The 19,999-nt window shown below is 47.2% G+C and overlaps 1 protein-coding gene across 45 annotated transcripts in view; it reads left to right on the forward strand.

Moving 5' to 3' along the window:
* The window catches only part of ZMYND8 (zinc finger MYND-type containing 8), a 123,986-nt gene that overhangs the window by 32,050 nt on the left and 71,937 nt on the right, over positions 1 to 19,999 (forward strand). For 26 of the 45 annotated variants that reach the window (XM_043553766.1, XM_043553765.1, XM_043553754.1 and 23 more), the window contains 3 exons: positions 5,924 to 6,072; positions 13,685 to 13,903; positions 16,770 to 16,883. In XM_043553766.1, the coding sequence (XP_043409701.1) occupies positions 5,924 to 6,072; positions 13,685 to 13,903; positions 16,770 to 16,883 (482 nt within the window). Of the gene's footprint in view, positions 1 to 4,870; positions 5,776 to 5,923; positions 6,073 to 13,684; positions 13,904 to 16,769; positions 16,884 to 19,999 lie in introns of those variants that run through there. The other 19 variants (XM_043553769.1, XM_043553763.1, XM_043553761.1 and 16 more) reach the window with 2 other exon arrangements.

Here is a 19,999-nt window from a genome sequence, read left to right on the forward strand (position 1 = left end):
GATTGGAAAGGACTGTGGGGAGGGGAGATGATCACACAGGCTCCCCACCCGCAGCCTATTTTGTGGCCTGGGCCACGTTCTGGTGCCACCATTGGAACACCGGGAGGTGAATATGCTTCCTGGGGACTGCCTTTGAGAGAAGGCGCGCATCGTTAGTCGGACAAACACAGTTTTCTACTGTCCTTGTTCTGGAGTGCTCCCTGTTTTTTGTTTTTTTTTTTTTTTTTAAATTTTTTTTTTTTAACGTTTTATTTATTTTTGAGACAGGGAGAGACAGAGCATGAACAGGGGAGGGTCAGGGAGAGGGAGACACAGAATCTGAAACAGGCTCCAGGCTCTGAGCTGTCAGCCCAGAGCCTGACGCGGGGCTCGAACTCACGGACTGCGAGATCATGACCTGAGCCGAAGTCAGCCGCTTCACCGACTGAGCCACCCAGGCGCCCCTGGAGTGCTCCTTGTTGAGCACAACCCCATCCCACCACCCAGCCCTGTGTTAGGAGTCCATCTTGCAGAGCTGAGGACCGCCTCTCCCTGCGTGAGGCTGTGTGCGGGTCTCAGAGTCGACCCACTGCCTGGGTTCAAATCCCAGCCCTGCCACTTGGGTCATCTTGAGCAAAAGCGATTTGGAGAGAAGTACCCCACAGGCATTTTGAACAGCGCCACCTACATTGTGTGTAGTAAGAGAAAGCCTCAGCTGTTAATCCTCGTGGCTCAGGAAAGCTAAGAGGCGGGGTTATCTTGACGTACTGTGTCCCTTAAGTCAGGGGACATCTGGGAAGGGCTGAGCAGGATTGTTTCTGGTGGTTCACCAGACACAGGTTGGAGAAGGATCTCATCACATGCTTGGTTCCCGATACGCAGTAGGCCCTCTCTTATTATTAAGATTTCCGCGGATGTCACAGGAGGGGAAAGTTCTGCTGTTTCCTGCTTCATGCCAAGCTGTTCTCCTGAGTCACCGCTCCGTCTTTTGCCTGGAGGAGCTCTTCTCCCTCGCCCACGTTAACTCCTTCAGAACCAGACTTATTTTGGGGCTGGCCGAGGGGGTAGGACGCGGAGGGTGGCTGGTGAGCCAATGCAGTAGACTCACAGGCCGTGCTACTCACAGAAAGGACTTCCAGGTCAAGGGTGAACCATTTCCCTGGTGATTCAGTCTATGGTGGCTCTTTGTCATCCTTCCAAGTTTATAGATGAAATGTGTTTAGCAATAAGTCCTTGTCAGAATTAAATCATTAAAGAAGGAGGAAAAAAAAAACAACTTGAGTCAGCTTTCTGGAAGAGGTCCTTAAGAGGCTTTGTTGCCATGACTACAGCGAAGTCCACACCCCCCATTCGCTCACCACCTGAGGCCTACGTGTTTGTACGTCAGAGTGATGACCTGCCTCCTCCCTCCCAAGGACCGTGAATGCAGTTGGTGTTTTGCAGTTTTCTCCCTACGAGTCTCACTGACAGCCTCTGCCTTTGACAGATGTGTGTATTGCTTAGAGCCTATTAAACTCCTGCCCCTTGGACACAGCCGCTGATCTCTCGTTAACTCTGGAGGGAGTCGCTGTGTTTGTAGTCAGGAACAGAATTGGGGTTTTGATGGTTTGCTGGGATTAGAAGGTTGGGGTGCTCTTAGCTAGGGGCAGCCTTGGGTCAAACCCCGCCTCGCCGAGCAGGATCTTTGTTTCCCCTTTCGGTTCCTGCTGGGCTGGGACAAAACTCAGTCTGGCTTAAGTTGCTTATGTGTGTGTTTCTCCCCTCTTTCTCATGGAATTAATGAGTTGGAAAGTTCAAAAGGGACTTTACTTTTTTTATTAAAAATTTTTCTTGATGTATATTTTTGAGAGCGTACGCAGGGGAAGGGGCAGAGAGAGAGGAAGACACAGAGCCCGACGTGGGGCTCGAACTCACAAACCGCAAGATCGTGACCTGGGCCGAAGTCGAGCACGTAACCAACTGAGCCACCCAGGCGCCCTTCAGAATGGACTTTAAGGTCCTCTAGTCCTGTAGTTTTAATCTTCAGTGTTGGTGATATCTTTAGGAAGGTGAAGTAGGTGTGGCCCCCCCTTTGCCAGGAAGTTGTGTCCTTGTACAGAACTGTGGCTTGTGGATCATGGGTCCCTGAAGCACTTTCCAGGCTCCAGGTGAGAAGTTCTGGTCTGGCCCCTTCCTCCCTTGTGCCATTTTGCAGATGGAGTCTGAGTGGAAGAGAGACCGGCCTGGCATCTCCTTGTCTTGCCTCGCCTCCTTGCTCGGCTGCTGTTTCCTCAGACCCAGACCAAGCCCACAGGTGGCGGTGGGGCAGGAGAGGAGCTGGGCTTACCGGTGTGGAACAGGGTTCTCTAGACTTGAGAACTTGGATTCTATCCCCTACACACATACCCTGGGGTGTGCATCCGGGTTCTCTGGAGGGCTTGCTACCCCACAGACCACCAGGCCCTAGGCTAGAGTGTCTGATTCTGCAGATCTTCGGGGCCTGAGAATGTACATTTCTTACAGATTCCCAGGTAATGCCACTGCTGCTAGTATGGGGACTACTCTTTGGGATCTGTCGTCCCAGGGGGCCTCAGCCGCAGGTGGGTAACTTAGACGCCCAAGGAGGGGCTGGGTGCCCTTTCTGGCTGTCAAAGGCTGACTGTTGTTAGCTGCCTTCTGTGTTCTAGCTCGGTGATTCTTCAGGAGGCCAGTCCCACCCCCTCTGGGGGTGTTTGGGAAGTATGTGGGGGTGCTTTTAGTTGTCACTGTGTGTGGGAGTACTGCTGGCAGCGAGCGGCAGGGTGCCCAGGTGGTCCTTATGATGGGGAAGCGCTCTCCCTTCCAAAAATCTAGTGCGTTCCATTAAGAAACCTGGAAACGCACAATTTGTTTTCCTGAATGTGCCCCTAACTTTTCCACTGATGTGTCTTTGCTCATGTACTTTCTTCTTTAAAGAAGTCTACCCATCAACGGGCGCCTAGGTGGCTCAGTCGGTTAAACATCAACTTCGGCTCAGGTCGTGATCTCGTACTGCGTGAGTTCCAGCCCCGCATTGCATTCTGAGCTGATGGCTCCAGAGCCTGGAGCCTGCTTCAGATTCTGTGTCTCCCTCTGTCTCTACCCCTCCCCCGCTTGCATTCTCTCAAGGATAAATAAACGTTAAAGAAAAAAAAAATCTACCCACAGATGAAACAAAAACATCCCAAATACCCAAAGCTTTGCCTAATTGCTTTCAATTTTGGCCTGGCCCAGGTGCCATTTTGTTTGGGATGCATTTCCTTGGGGCCCCCAAAACACCTTTTCTAAATGCACATATTCTGACAGTTGAGCGGGGTTATTTGGGTTTATGAGGTCCACATTCAACAACCCCCAAAACGCCTTCCTGCGGTCCCTCCAAGCCTGTGGTGATTGGTCCCAACGGTGTCTATCTGGTGACCTTTTTAAAATCCTGAATCAGGCCGTCGTCATTTGCTCATTACTGGCTTTGGTTTGCACCTGCTGCTTTTTATGTGAAACTCAATCTCCTGAATACCTCAGTTTAAGTTTTATTTTGATAGTCTGCACTCATGATACACAAAGTACACAAGGGTACACCGTGAAAAATAATCCCTCCCCCACGCCCTGAATGTTTTCTTCCACTAGTTGCATTTTCGAACTCTGTAATACTTTTGTGTTCATCCAGAATGTTCCAGGCTTGTGCGTACTTAGATATATGACATCTTTTTTGGGGTGTGTTGTCTATTAACGGTGCTTAGAAATGTGTTGCTTTTTTTTTCACTTAATGCAGAAGCTTGGAGATGGTCATACATCCGTTTGTGTAGAAGTGTCTTTAAAAAAATTTTTTTTTTGACATTTTTATTTATTTTTGAGACAGACCTGGAGCGTGAGCAGGGGAGGGGCAGAGAGCGAGAGGGAGACACAGAATTGGAAGCAGGCTCCAGGCTCTGAGCTGTCAGCAGAGAGCCTGATGTGGGGCTCAAAGCCACCAACTGTGACGAGATCATGACCTGAGCCAAAGTTGGACGCTCAACCGACTAAGCCACCCAGGCGCCCCAAGGTGCCTTCTTATTCTTAAGGGCTGCAGAATATTCCACTGTATGAGAGGTGCCTGGCTGGCTCAAGAGCATGTATGTGACTCCTGATCTCAGGGTTGTAAGTTCAAGCCCCATGTTGGATATAGAGGTTACTTAAAAAAAATAAATAAAAAAAATAAAAAAGGATATCCCACCATATGGCTGTGGTATGGTATTAGACTAGTCCTTAATTTGTGGACGTGTAAGTCATTTCCAGGCTTGGGTACAACACGCAGTGCCTCTCAGTTGAATTTTCTTGCAGGTACTCTGCTTCCTATGACTGTATCTGTGGAATGTGTTTCTAGGAGGACATTGTTGAGTCAAAGACTAGGTGGGGAAGGTGAGAGACTCTTTACTGTGAGGGTGGAGGTGGGTGGGGATCTCTGCGGGCCTGAGAGAGAGGAGGTTCCCTCTGGGGGAATGCCAATCCCAGGCGGCACCTTTTCAGTGAGTTTTCCCCGCTAACTAGCTATGCTGTGCCTCTGGGCCAACCCTTTGGCTCTCTCTGGGCCTCCATTTGGATGTCTGTGGGATGGTCCTCCAAGCTCTGGGGTCTGTTCTCCCTCAAGGTGCCTGTGGTTAACATTTAATTTCCTCGCGGGGCTGTGTCTCAGCGCAGCACCCAAATGCTGAACGCTTATTCAGGATTTTTCTGAAGTTGCCCGGTGAGGATGGAGAGTTCCATCCTGTGGACTGGATTTCGCAAAAGCAGTTCACTGTCTCCTTTAACGAGCCTATTGGAAGATGCTCTGCCTTTCATTCAAAGGACCCCCCCTCCCCGCCCCACCCCCGGAGGCCTTGCTTGTATCCATCCTGGACCATGCTCATCTGCCCCAGTGGCCCCTGTCCACACTCGGAGGTCGGTGACGCATGGTGTGGCCCGCGTGCTGGGGCTCGCCCGCAAGTTAGATCTGGAGGAGGAGCGTCGTCAGGTTACCTTTGGGGGTAGTCGTCGTTCTGGATTCCACACCCTACCCCATCACCTCTGCTGTCACGCACCGTCTCTCCTCGCGCCTGTAACATCTTTCTCAGAACGTAAGGTGCATCATGCTGCGCCATTGTTTCGTCCCTACGCTCATGAGACAGCCATCGGGTGTGGAATGAATGGATCCAAGGCCTTGCAGGTGAAGAGTGGGTGGTGGTGGACGTGTCTGTGTTTAAATGAGATGCTGGGAGAGTAAAAACGGAAAGGACTGAATCGGCGAGGGTGAGGCTGGCCTGGCTCAGATGCGAATCAGCGAACGTGTCATTTATGTCCATCTCTTTGGAGGAGAGTAGCAAGCACGACACCGTCAATGTTGGCCTCTTCCGCAAAGAAGTGTGTGCGCCTTCAGTTTCTTGAAGTGTGTGGGCTGGTTGGTTGATCTTTCATGGTTTTCTGCGTGTTGCCATCAGGAGAAGAAGTGTTTCTTTGGGATGCGGACAGGGCACCAGTGCCCGTGCGACAACTCATGGCGGCTGGGTCGTGGCCTGGTCGGTGGGGACACAATGGGGATTTTGGCCAAAGGGAGAGCACGCTTCCACCCAAAAGTGGCCTGCGGGGGTGCAGATCCATCTGGTGGTATCAGGCCCTACAGGCCCTGATCTGGTTTTTGTTTTTGTTTTTTAAGAGAAGCCAGAAACCTAGGTTGTTATGTGAAGTTTCTCGATTTTATATTTTGGCAGTGAATTAAAATGTTAACAAATGGTATGTAGGCTGAAGAAAGACGGTCTGACCTTTGAGCCAGTTAACCGAAGAGCCGGGGTAAGTGTATTCTAGGAGGAGGACCACTAAAATGGCATGGGGCCCGGGGACAAGATGCGCTGTGCCCCCCCACACCCACACCCGCTCCCTGTGGGGGCTGGGCCTCCCTGACTGCTTTAAAATATGTGGTCCTGTGTGTCTCTTTCAGATCCTGGCTCCACAGAGAGAACAGCCCAGAAAAGAAAGTTCCCCAGCCCTCCGCATTCTTCCAATGGCCACTCACCACAGGACACATCAACAAGCCCCATTAAAAAGAAAAAGAAACCCGGCTTACTGAACAATAACAATAAGGAGCAGGTAAAGGGCCGCTGGGAATGGTGTCCACACCAGCAGGACGAAGGCTGTAGTGGGAAGCGGTTCAGCTTTCCGGGGGTTTCTGACAGCCGCTGTTCTTGGCATTTAGCAGGCTGCCTTGCTGCAGCTGTCATTTGCATAGGACAAGAAGGACAGCCCCAAATGGGTCTGTGTAGCGATTTCTGTTAGCTTTTCAGATCTGTGTTGGGGACAGGGCAGTGACCCAGATGAGATGAAGGATACTGTGCTTTAGGATTTGGGGATTTTCCCTGGATTTTATTTTTGCACTCTAGGGCTGTTTCCCCACGTGGCCTGAGGATTTTTTTTTCCTGCTAGGCCAGGCTGGTAGGATGGTTCTGAGCTCTGCCTCGGGGTGGTTGCGTGGCTAAGGCAGGCTCCCTCCTGGTCTCAGCTTTCTCATCTGTAAAATAACGGGTTTAGGTCTGTGGTCAGACAGCTGCTGTCTCTACCCATTGTCCACTCTCCCCTTGGTCTCATTGCGTGTAGACCCCAGGCGGCACGAGTCTTCTCTAGACCCCACCCTCCTTCTGCAGCCGGGACCTATCAATGAGATAGGAATATCCATGAGCCATCTTGGATCTTGCTTAAGAGACCTAGTTTTAAAATTCTCGAACGCAAGCTAGATATTCTTCTGATTTAAAAAAATGAGAGCTGCTTTCGTGGACCCTGGGGTCCAGTCTCCTAGTATTGGAAGAAACAGGATGTCCCAGGGGTTCTGATACCATTTCAGCAGGGATTCCTTGGGACGTATTCATCCATCTTGTGCATTATGGACTGCTGACGTGGGCCCTGGGGATTGGAGGTTGACTAAGACAAGGTTGTTACTTTCATGGGAAAGAAACCTAGCAACGGTTAAATGCCCAGAACTGGGAGAGGGGTACATTTCTGCACACTAATCTATTTCCATTCTCAAAATTACATAGCGAAATGCCAGCTCTGCCTTTGCCGTGTGGCTGTGGGCAAGTTAACCTCTTTGTGCCTGCTTTTCTCATCTACCGATGGGAATGAAGGTCCTGCTCCTGAGTGCACAGGGTTGTTGGGACGAACTGAGCCCACTGATGCAAATCATAATAATAAAAATTAAGCCAGGCTCGACACGAAGTGGAATAATCACACAAACCATGTGTGAAATCGAGAAACGACAGCTGTAGAAGTGTTCTAGAACTGGGCTGTTCGGTATGATTGCCACAAGCCATGTGTGGCCACTGAGCACCTACCTGCAAATGTGACCCAGGGACTGATTTTTTTTTTTTTTTTCCCCTGGGTTGGATAGTGCAAGTCTAATGAGTTGGGAATCCTGTTCAAAGAGAAGAAACAGATGGGTCCTAAATACATTTTTAGGGAGATTGAGAAAGATACGCCAGTATTGGCAATAATAATCACAAAAGCAGTGTTGACTCACTCCCTGTTGTAAGCATTTTTCTGTGTTAATGTTTATAATCTTCCTGTGAGAAAGGGCTGTAATTATCTCCCTTCTGCAGATGAAAACACCAAGGTTCAGAGAGGTTAAGTTGTCTCCTCAAGGCCTCTGAGCAAATTAGAAGCTGCATTCGAGCTCAGGTCGGCCAGTCTGGCTTAAAGCAGTGGCGACCATCTCTGTCACCCAGGAGCCATCCCATAGCTGCTGGGAGTGAAGACTGAAAACGAAACCCCAAGGCGACAGATAATCCCCAAACCTTAATTTAGCTAGTAATTGAACTTCCTGGGCAAACCCTCCCTTATCGGATACCAGGACGCCTCAAGGCAGATACTGTCCCCTCTGTGCAGAAAGCCTTCTCCTTTGGCCTCTCTCTGTGTGTGCGCACACGCATCATGCTTTTTGAATTCCTACCTGTCTTTTAAGGAACTGGCTCGTAACTCTCTTTCTGGAAGCCGATCAGCTTGGGCAGTCCACACGTTTTCTTCTCTCCCTTCCCCATCCGTGTGTACCATTTCTCTTAACACATGAGGCCCGTGAACATAATGTCGGTCCATGTTTCCCTGAGAAATAGCCACAGGGTGGAGGTTCGCATAGGCACAGTGCGTTCTAGACGTAGAAAAGAGGAGACCCCGAGTAGCTGGACACAGGACACGGTGACGCTCCTGAATAATCTGTAATCTTCAGTATTGATAGGAGAGTTTACAGGACTGTTGCACAGAGGAAGTGTCCTGACCCAGAGGTCGGACTCTAGCCTCACTGCATCTGGGAAATTCACTCTGGGACCTCGTCAGTTGCTTTCCTAGCTTTGAGCTTCAGTTACCTTGTAAAATAGGGGTTTGGATTGGGAACATTATAAGGTTGATTGTAGGTTTTTCAGATCTAAAACTCCCTGGGGCCCAACCGTCAGGAGTTGGCGAAAGAGAAACGGGCTTAACTGTAAAGAAATGAAATTCTTGAACCTTGACCCCATAATTCATTCTAGCATATGGTATTTGCATAGTAGCAACAGCCTCCCTCACGCACAGTCTGTTTTTCCTTAAGGGGAACTTAAATTCCTTAAAAAAAATTCTTCTGGGCACTTTCCCTTTTCTCTTTCTTCATTTTAGAATTTTATAGCATTACAGAATTATGGAATTAAAGGCAAATTGTAGGTCCACGAGTGCTGGGTTTTACCAATAATATAATTTCTTAGTCACCAACATTTGAAGATCATGAGATTTCAAATAACAACTTGTATTTTTGGGTTCTTATAAAAACTCAGAAAAATCCAGCAACAGCTGGAGCGGAGTAGAGCTTGCTCCTTTCGACGCAGGGCCTGTGGGCTGTAGTTTTCCGCACTCCCCACCCCTCCCCGCGGTGCGACACCCGACTTGCTTTGCTCATTCCTTCTGCCTCTGGTTCTCTTAAGTGTTCAAGTGCTTTTGGTTTTTGGCACATGTCAAGATTCTTCTCCCCTTCCTCTCTCTGTCTTCTACTTTTCTTTTTTGTGTTCAAAAAATAAATCCTCTCTGGCCTCATAGAAACACCCTCCCTGCCCCCATAGTTTTCCATTTTTGGTAGAGACCTTTTCTTACCAAGTGGAGATGGGGGTTGAATTTTTGAGGTTGGACCCTGTGTCACTCATTTTTCATGTATTCGGAATTCAGTACTTTTAGGGAGTTGCAAGAGGAACTTTAAAACACACTTTAGTTTTAGGGAAAAAAGTATTTAGGGCTTACAGTTCATTTTTTATGGCTCTTTGGTCCAGTGGTTTTGCCCTGTAGGAACGGTTTGAAAACATGTAGGTGTTTTTTCTACATCCCAAAGCCTGGAAGGATGCTCTGGCATTTTGTGGAAGAAGGTTAGGTTGCCAAATGTCCTGCAGTAGATGGCCCAAGAAATATCTTCCCTCAAATGACATTAGGGCCTTTACTGAAAAATACCATTCTAACTTTCAGTTCTCAGGACATCTGACTTTGAAGACTCCTTTTGGGAGGTTTATTTTTATTTTATTTTTTCCCCATCATTAAAGGATTGAGAAGTAATCCGCTAACAGATTGGGTGTATCTTTGATCAACTATGGCAAAGAAACGATGGGGTTCCTCCTCACTGCCCCTGAGCACAGGGTATATACATACCATAAATGGGTGGGCTAGAACTTACTTTCTCCGGGCCCACGCATTGTCTTAAGAACTTAAACATACTCCGGAAGTCCCTTGTTGGGCTGGGGCAGTGTATTAATAGTTGGGACTGTGAAGGGGGTTGTAGGCTTGCTGGCTTCTCCCTCAGCCCAGGCGGCATTGGGAGAGTGTATCTGCCTCGCTGCCCCGATCACTGGAGCTGTCCTGGGGCTGCTGCTTAAGAGGGGCCAAGTTCTGCCCCTCCCTGTTGTCTCGCCAGCGTCCAGGCTGAATGCCAGTGACATTCCTCACACTCCAGGGCTGGGCAGTTTTTCCTTAGAGCACTGTTTGTGCTTTAAATGCTGAAGAATAAAAGCTGAAACAAGGGCTCTTTTCACTTACATATGTTACCTCTGCTCCAGGTAGGGATTCGTGTTTGTGGCCCCTCCACAGGGGCCCCTCCACGGTCCCACATGTACTCTGTGCTCCCACACAGCCGGCGTACCCATTTTCCGGTTTACACAGACCAGGTGTCAGCTCACTACAGCCTGTGAGCCGGGTGGGCCCAGAGCCTGTTTTTGTAAATAAAGTTTTATTGGCACGCAGCCACGTTCATTCATTTGCATACTGTCTCCGGTTGCTTTTCTGCTAGTGTGGCCGGCTTGAGCAGTTGTGCTAGAGAGACATCACATGACCTGCAGAGCCTCAGCTATGAACTGTCTTCACAGAACCCTTTGTAGAAGATTTTGGTCACTGGTATAAGACTGAGGTGTTCTAGAAGTGAGTTCATGAGCCCATCTGTTTTCTTGTTAATCAGCCTGTGGAAGAAGCAGGGAAATAACATTGGCTCACACAGCCTGCAGTGATCCTGTAAGAACATAGGTTGCAACCTTACTAGCAGGCTGGTAACACACCTTATGCATAGGGGGAGAAAATCATAACTCCTTTCACCTGGAATGGTTCGCTTTTCCTCTTTTAAATGTTCCATATTTGTTATCAGCCTGTTTGTATGGAGCAGGAAACAGCAGATGAGGCAGGTATCTGATTGAGATTAGCGGCCAGCCCGTTCTCAGCAATACAGCTGCTGCTTGTGGAACGAGGGAATAGCCTGCAGAGCGTTTGGAGCAGCCTGGCACCCCGCCCCGCCCCGTGATTCCCCCCCAGGAACACCCATTCCCAGCCAGTTGTGGGGTGGGGGTGAGGACTTGGGGCGGGGGGAAGCTTCGCTTCACGAGTGGCCATCCCGGGCTTCTTCTAGACAGGAAGGACCTGGGCTGCCAGTTAGGGAGATTAGCTGGCCTCTCGATCCTTCAGTTTTGTGTAGATTGACTCTTCCTGTCCTATTATTAACTGGCTGAAAGGAAGTCGGGCGCTGAGCTATGGCTTACTGCTCTGTGGCAAAAGCCACAAAGGCGTTCTGAAAGACCTCGGGTTGGAAATAGTTCTGCTTGCTTGATATGTGAGGCTTATCTTTCAGTACGAGGATCTTCTCCCCCTCTTCCCACTCCCCACCTACCTCTTCTTTCTTGTCGTCCTGCTTCTCCTCCCCTTCCTCCCCCCCCACCCCCCTTCACCCCTGTCTTCCTGCCCCAAATGCACACAACCATTTCCTAGGCAGATAGCGAACGTTGTACATTGTGGTTCTCAACCAAGGGCCGTTTTACCCCCGAGGGACGTTTGGCAATATCTGGAGACCTTTTTGATCCTCACAGTTGTGTGGATGGGGTCCTGGCATCCAGCCACGGATGCTCCCACACATCCTACGGTGCACAGGACAGCTCCATCCCACAAAGAATTTTCTGGCCCGAACGACAGCAGTGAGGGTGCGAGCCCCCGCTGTAGGTGGTGTTCTGCTTGTATGTCCCCTTCTGTGGAGTTCCTAGCTGTTTTCCGATCCCCCCCCCCGCCCCCCTCCAGCTCTTTGCATGAAACAGAAGGTATTTTTGAACTACAGAGAATGTTCTGTGAGGGGGTCACTTGGGCATTAGAGTCTCTCCTCACCCGGCATCGTCTTATACAGGGAATCAGGGCGAGAGAGGGAGCTGTGAGACCCCTGATCTGGGCCTGGGGGCCAGAGGAGTTGTTTCAACCTAGTTTTTTCAGCTCTTCGGTAAGAGTAGCTGTGTGTGTCCTGCGTCCCTCTCTGGGTGGTCGTGAGGACAAAATGAATATAGCGTGTATGATAGTATGTTGAGTATGCAGTCTGGAGAGAATATTGTAACGGTGTTATTCTCTGGAAACCCAAGTATAGAGCAGTGCACCAGACCTGAACCAGGGAAAGAACGGGGCTCAAATATTATGCAATCATCCTTAAAAATCTTAGTTGTTTTCTTAGTAGAAATGAGAGTGGGGAGGCTTAGAAGGATGGATTAAAAAAGATCTGCTAAGGAAGCATCTGGGAGGCTCTTTATCAAGGAGTATAGAAATAGCAGGCATTTTGAGAACGTTAAAACCTCATAATAAAAACCAGGAACAAGACACAACTGCTTGTAATCTTGACAGTTCTGGGAATTATCCTGGGGGGGGGAGGGTCTCGGGATAAAATAAGGGCCTCATATAAATTAGGAAAAAAAGAAAACTAGTATAAAAATATTAGAGATGAATAGACAAAACAGATGTTGCTTAGAGAAGATATTAAAAAAAATTTTTTTTTTAATGTTTATTTACTTTTCAGAGAGAGATGGAGACAGAGTATGAGCAAGGGAGGGTCATAGAGAGAGGGAGACACAGAATCCGAAGCAGGCTCTAGGCTCTGAGCTGTCCGCACAGAGCCCAGCCCGATGCAGGGCTCGAACCCACAAACTGCAAGATCATGACCTGAGCTGAAGTCAGAGGCTCAACCGACTGAGCCACCCAGGCGCCCCGAGAAGATACTATTTTTAATCAATAAACTAAGAACCATTTATTTGCAAGGTCAGGATTGGAAAAATCCAACATCATTTCTATGTACCAACAATAACTAATTAGACAAGAGAGTAGAAAAAAATCCCATTCATAGTATCAACAGAAATTAGGCAGCTTTAACCAGCATATGAGATCTTTGTGGAGGAAAACAGTAATGTTTTGCTGACAAGGAGGGAGAGAAGCTCACTGTCAGAGATAGGTGCCGTGGTTGTGGAGATTAGCTATTATCCATAGAAATCGAGGCTCCAAGTGGGTTGAGGATCTTTAAGAAGACCACGTAGGCAGTCACTGGGACACTTTGATGCTTACCACCAGACTCTCTCGTAGTACTTCTGAAATACTGTGTTTGTTACTAATTTCCAATAGACGTTTTCCCGATAAGTTTCTTCTGAGTGATCTTACGTGTTTGGAGTATGTCTTTGCTGGATTCTATAATTTATTATTGGGGAGACATTTCTCGTGTTTTGAGGACATTACCATGTTCAAGAATCATAGCTTCAAGAAGCCTCTGATTGGCTCTGATACTTTATGCATTGTGGGGGGTAGACATAAAAAATGAATGCCCCCCCCCTTTTTTTCCTGTGACTTAAATTCAGTTGATCTGTTCTCCAAAAGCCCGTGGAAAGAATCGTAGGGTGAATTGCCACACATTTTGTTGGCTTTGTTTAGACTTCCATACCTGTGTTAATAATATTAGTAATGGCAGCAGTGTGTTAAATGCACATGTTGTTATATCGTCTCGTTTAATCCCAACCAGAATTCCATGAAATTGGGTATTATCACCCCCATTTTACAGATGAGAAAATTGAAGCTGAGAGATGAAGAGATTTGCCCAGGGTCATGCAGCGGGTAGAGCTCAGATTTCAACCTGGGTGTGCCTAGGTCGTAGCCATTATAACTCTTCTGTTAGGGTAGGCTATTAACTCTGGTCAGACACCAGCTTTTCAATCTATGGCTTCTGCCAATAGAGGAGAGAGGGAGAAAAGGAAAGTCTCTTAGTATCTAACGAGCTGCAAACTGTGTATTTAGTAGAGTAACCCAAGATAGCTTTGTAATGAATGTGTGAAATGCTGTGATTTTCTTTTGTTGTTGTTGACGTATTTGTTCAAATTCCTTTTGCGAATGCGCATGTGTTTTGAAACTGAACCTGTCTCTCTTGCCTACATTTCAGTCAGAACTAAGACATGGTCCGTTTTACTATATGAAGCAGCCACTCACCACAGACCCTGTTGATGTTGTACCGCAGGATGGACGGAATGATTTCTACTGCTGGGTTTGTCACCGGGAAGGCCAAGTCCTTTGCTGTGAGCTCTGTCCCCGGGTTTATCACGCTAAGTGTCTGAGACTGACATCGGAACCAGAGGGGGACTGGTTTTGTCCTGAATGTGAGGTTAGTTCCTGACGAACGAATGCATTCTCTGCCTCATTTCCTCTCCTTTTTCTTTCTTCCTTTGATTTTAAAAGTTTCAAATCATCCAGATATGGAAAAAAAAAAAAAAAAAAAAAAGAAATTTCTTGCATTCCCCTTGTTCTATCCTGGTCACCCCCCCTTTGGGGACCAGCTTTGGCAGGGGCCTCAGCACTGCGGCTTTTTGGCAAAACAATTGCACTGAGTATTGGTTTTGATTCTTCCTGGGTCTTTGGATCACTCTGGGATCTGGAACCTTCTCCGAATTCTCCCGTAATGAACATTTCAGAAGTTAAGTCCTAAACCGTTAACCGTTCACATGTCTTGAAAAGATCGCATGCGGGGGTCTCCTCATCTTGGATGGCGTCTCCTGCTGCCTCATTGAATCATCGGTGGTAGCCGAGCCCAGAAGACCACTTTTGGTTGCATGCTGCTTATGGCTGTCATCTGATGCTCTCAGGCACGCCACAGCTATTTCTGCAGTGCCCATTGGGTGCTAGGGATTCGGCAGGGAGCAAAAAGGGGCACGCGTTACAAGCTTTTCAGAAGAGGACGAAAACCCAATGAAAGGAATCAAAGAGGAGGAATGGGGAGTAGGGAGGGTGGAGGGCGATGTCCGTTACAAGTGAAGAGGCCCGGGAAGGTCTCCCTAAGATTTGAGAATGGCCCGCAGGGAGGGAAGAGTGAGCTGCCTTCAGGCATAGGGTGCTGTGGGCACAGAACCAGCGTAGAAGCCTCGTGAGGAACACGCATCCGGGTCGGAAAGCCGAAATGCTTTTCGTTAACACCATTATTACTGTTCTCAAATCTGAGGTGGCTTCTTTTCTTGGCGACTTGGCAGTTACGACGCTTTTTCAAAATGCTGCAAATGATGTCATCTGCAGACTCATTTCATGCAGGGTGTCACTTCGGTTCGAAGTGACGAGATCTTTAGGGAGGAGAAAAAGCAAGCTTTATCAATAGTGGTGATACTGCTTTTGTGTTGGGAAAAGAGAAAAATAAATACTTGAAAAGAAATTCGACATCAGATCGATATGATGATGACGTTTTAATGGTGTTCTGTGGCTAGGATTGTGAAAGATGGCGGCAGGCTCCCGTTGGGTCCCTCAAGACGGGGCGACGTGTCGGACGTGCTTTGCTCAGCGATGCCCTCTTGTTGTGGGGCTCCACCTGGTTCTGTTACATTCAGGGTGGGCAGCGGAGCCTTCATCCGTGTCCTTGTGTCTTGACCCACCCTTCCCGATGGTTTAATAATTTTCCAGAAACGAGAGTGGCTTTTGCTGCAGATAGGTCTTGATGAATGTGGACTGGAACATGTGGGATTTATTTTGCTGCGTAGAAAGAGCCCAGAGGCAGGGCCAGGCCAGGGTTTGTTCATAGCCAGACTCTTTCTGTTTTCATTGCTGAGGCGATATGTCCCCCATGGCCATAGGATGGCTGCTGGGGTTTTTTTTTTTTTTATCACTTGTGTCTAGACAAAAATCCCTCTAAGGGGAGGAGTGTTTTCTCTTTTCAACCCTTTTTAAAAATCAAGCAGAAGGACTTTGCCCTTCAGCCTCCAGCTGACTTGCCCTTGGCCTCACTCATTGGTCAGGATCGGATCGGTCCTCATGCAAAAAAGTCTTGGAAATGCCTCTCTGGCACTTGGAATCTATATTGTGGGAACCAGGCACTGCCAGCCGGGAGAGAGGGATTGGGGATGGAGGACAAGTGAGTTTGTTCGCCATGGATAGTTACCTGGAAACACACAGCAGTTCAAACAAACAGGTGTTCTGTGTCTAAGATTTCGGGCCACACATTTCTTCCAGGGGTGCATTGGCAGTGCAGTCAACTGGGAAGACTGGCTGTTTCAGGCTCTGGGAGCCAAGCAGTTAGATGCATGCGTCACATACCGTTTTCAGCTTCTGAGCAACTCTTCTGTTGCCCTTTTCCTCGACAACCAACCAGACACATCTGAAAGTTCCTTTTGGAGGATCCAGAGATATAAAGGATGAAAACGAAATCAAGATTAATTGGAGAAAACTTTTCTCAGCTCTCCCTACACAGATGGTTAAAGAGTGTTTCCTGACATCATCAGAATTTGCTATTTTCGTTGTTGTTGCTACATAAGGAGTCTGACTCCGGGATATGCTACCAGATTTACATAGCAGAGTCTGGTTTCAGACATTTCTCTGGGCCTCTTCTTTGATGGGAATTTCCCTTTCAAGATGACATTTATTTCCCATGGAGACCGACAACGAGACTGTGCGCCTTGCGTAGTTTGCCTAGAATGTCCTGAGTGGGTTCACATCCGTGGTGACAGAGAATGAAGCCATATTTATATTTAGTTCACTGCCACCCCTTGGATTGTTTCTACGGAGAAGACTGTCCTTTTCCATCAGTGATGTCATTGAGGGTAATGCCTCATCAGTTTCCTGAAAGGTAGCCCAGAACCCTAAGGGGATCAAATTAAGTGGCTGATTTCATTGTGTACAGAGATACCCTGGAACCGTCAATGGTCTTTCCTTTTCACATCCCCTTCTTGAGAACTCACAACCGTAATTGTGATTTTTCAGGTCCCTGCCTACCTGCATCTTTCTCTGATTAGGTCATCTTCATGAGTGCAAAACCCTTCCCAGATAAGGTCATCAGTGGATTGATGTGCCTCTTAATTTTTATCTACCGATTCAGTGTATGATCGAGTAGATTGGGGTCCTTCTCAAGTGAAACAACCAATCTTGTTTGGATGGAAAAGATTTTTTTTCTTTTTATATGTGCCTATCGGAACACATAAAAGGGAGGAAAGGGAACTATGGATGGGGATAGTAACTTTTTTCTAACCGGACGTTTGTGTGATTTTGACTTGTAGAAGATTACAGTAGCAGAATGCATCGAGACTCAGAGTAAAGCCATGACAATGCTCACCATTGAACAGCTCTCCTACCTGCTCAAATTTGCCATTCAGAAAATGAAACAGCCAGGGGTAAGAAGAAAGTTCCTCTTGATACAAGCATAAGTGGGAAATAGTGACTTTTGTTATTTTCTGTTAACATTCTGAGTGGTCTCTGCTTTCCAGACACCTGTGCGAACTCTGGGCCTTCTTAGGTGCCCGGTTCAAATACCTGTAAATTAAATACGAGGTGTGACGACGTTCGGTTAATTCTCTCTGGTGAGCACTCTGTGTCCCCAGGGAGTGTAATCGGGAAATGGCATACACTAGAAAGTTGGTGGGGAATTTAAAATTCTGATTGGTTGTGAAGTGAAGCCTCATACCCATACCCCATCAGGTAAGGAGCTTTTGTGTTTCTTCCCTTGGGAATTAGTGAAATTCCATTTCAACGACAGCATGCAGTACAGCCGGTTTATTTAGAGTCAAGGTCTGATGATGGAACCTCCAGGTAAAATGCAACCTGTCAAGAGGTGGCGAATTTGGTTAAATTCCTTCAGTTTTGAAACGGGATTTGATGTACAAGCCGTGCCCCTTAAAGAAAATCCAGATGGGAAAGCAGGGTGCCACATTTAGCCAGCACGCACTGTTTACCAATGCTTCCCTTCCCCAGAGGCCTGGTCACATCATACACACCCACGGTGGTGGTACTTTTTTTTTTTTTTTTTTAATTTTTTTTAATGTTTATTTTTGAGACTGTGCGAGAGACAAGAGTGCAAGCAGTGGAGGGGCAGACAGAGGGAGACCCAGAATCCGAAGCGGGCTCCAGGCTCCGAGCTGTCAGCCCAGAGCCCGACACGGGGCCCCAACTCACGAACCCTGAGATCATGACCTGAGCTGAAGCTGGACGCTTAACTGACTGAGCCACTCAGGCGCCCCTGGTGTTACTTTTCATGTGACCCTTTTCAGGAGGATGGTGGTAAAATGCCTCGTTCTTAAAAATACGTTGTGCCCATATCATCACCATGGTAGGACATTCTGCGGACAGACGAATCTAGAGAAACTTGAGGGTAGGGTTTTCCTTTTCTGGTTTGCACAAAGGCACCATACGGGCTAGTCGTGACCCTTTGTTAAACTCTCCAGAGTCTGCTTTCTAAGTGAAGTGAATATACAGCCAGGTTGAAACTCAGGGTATTGAGTGTAGCCCCTGTGGCCTCATTTCTTAAAAACAACAACAAACCTCCAAGCTTTTGTTTTGAGATTAGATTCTGAAATTCGATACCATGACAGGAATTCAGAGCGTGCCAATTGGGTGTTGCTAAATTGGGTATCTGTTTGTCTCTTTAACAAAAATCTCTGTCAATGGAAGCAAAAGCCTGGATGGCCTCAGTTTGGAAAGAAAAACAGTTCTTTTTTTTTCTTTTTTTTTTTTTTAACTGTAGATTTTTTTTTTAACTGTAGAGTCGTTTTTATGTTGAGTGACAAGGAATTACTTCCTGCTTTTTCATAGGCTGAATGATATCTGCTGAGGACTGTTTACAAAAAGAATAGATTCATGTGGAGTTCTCAACACTGTAGAATTATAAGCCAAAAAGAAAAATCGAAGAAGGCGTTAATTTCTCACATAAATTGTTTGATGTAAAATCAATCAGGGCAGAAAGTTGCTGATGATATTGAAGCATCTTTTTAACTTGGAATGGCCAGACACTTTCCTTCTGGGCGAAAGAGGGCTCCCATGACAGCAAATGGTCGCCCTTTCAGATGCCTTGCTTGAGTATCATTTGGTGTTTCGTTAAATCTTTTAGATATTGACAGATTGATTTTTAAGAGCTTAAGATTTTATTTTTATTTTTATTTAAAAAAAATATTTTTATTATTGAGAGGGAGAGAGACAGAGAGTAAGCAGGAGAGGGGCATAGAGAGAGGGAAACACAGGATTTAAAGCAGGCTCCAGGCTCTGAGCTGTCAGCACAGAGCCCAACGAGGGGTTTGACCTTGTGAACTGTGAGATCATGACCTGAGCCGAAGTTGGAAGCTTAACCGACTGAGCCCCCAGGTGCCCTGGATTTTAATTTTAAATATATATATTTTACTTAGAGAGAGAGAGAGAGAGAGAGCATGCACATGCATACATGCGTGCATGAGCAGGGGAGAGGCAGAGAATCCCAAGCAGGCTCTGCGCTGTCAGCACAGAGCCCGATGGAGGGTTTGAATTCATGAACCAGTGAGATCGTGACTTGAGCCAAAATTAAGAATTGATGCTCAACTGACTGAGCCATCCAGACGCCCCAAGATTTTACTTTTAAGTAATTTCTACACCCAGTGTGGGGCTCAAACTTATAACCCCATAGATCAAGAGTCACATACTCCACTGACCAAGCCAGGCAGGCATTTCAAATCTTTTGGATTTTTTTTTATTAAAAAAAAAAATTTTTTTTTAAAACGTTTATTTATTTTTGAGAGACGAGAGAGACAGAGCAGGAGGAGGGGGAGGGGCAGAGAGAGAGGGCGACACAGAATCTGAAACAGGCTCCAGGCTCTGAGCTGTCAGCACAGAGCCCAACACGGGGCTCGAACTCACAGACCGTGAGATCATGACCTGAGCCGAAGTCAGTTGCATAACCAATGGAGTCACCCAGGTGCCCCTCTTTTAGATTTTTAAATATTGGTAACACCACCCATCAACAAACCGGGCCTTGCATTTTGAGCTGATTCACGTAGGGCTTAAGAGAACATGGATCAATGTGAAAAATGTTGACATGGTTCCTGTGTTGTGGGTAATTTGGCTTCTTAACCGGGGAGCAAAATCTCAATGTCTGAATTTTCCCCCTGAGTGTAAAATATCTGTTGGCCCTTTAGGGGGACTTTATTTACTGTGTCATCCCTAGGTGTGACTAGATTTCATTGACAGTCCGTTTTGCAGGATTTTTGCAGGACATTGTTAAGCCTTATTCACCATTCACGTTCAAAGTAGCTGATTGTGTGTTCTCTTGTTGATCTTAATAGAAGAGGACAGGACCTGTTAATTTGGGTATATACTGAAAACAAAACAAACAACAAAACCAGAACAGCTCCCATGATGATTGATGACCATTCAGAACTAGAACTTGAACCAGCTTGGTACTCCCTAAGGTCATTCCTGTATGGAAACTCTTAGGACTGTATCTGAAAAGTTGTCTCCATTTGAAAAGTACTTTGTTGCTATTAATACT

The sequence above is a fragment of the Prionailurus bengalensis genome, chromosome A3 (assembly GCF_016509475.1).
Source record: "Prionailurus bengalensis isolate Pbe53 chromosome A3, Fcat_Pben_1.1_paternal_pri, whole genome shotgun sequence".
Lineage (NCBI taxonomy): Eukaryota > Metazoa > Chordata > Mammalia > Carnivora > Felidae > Prionailurus > Prionailurus bengalensis.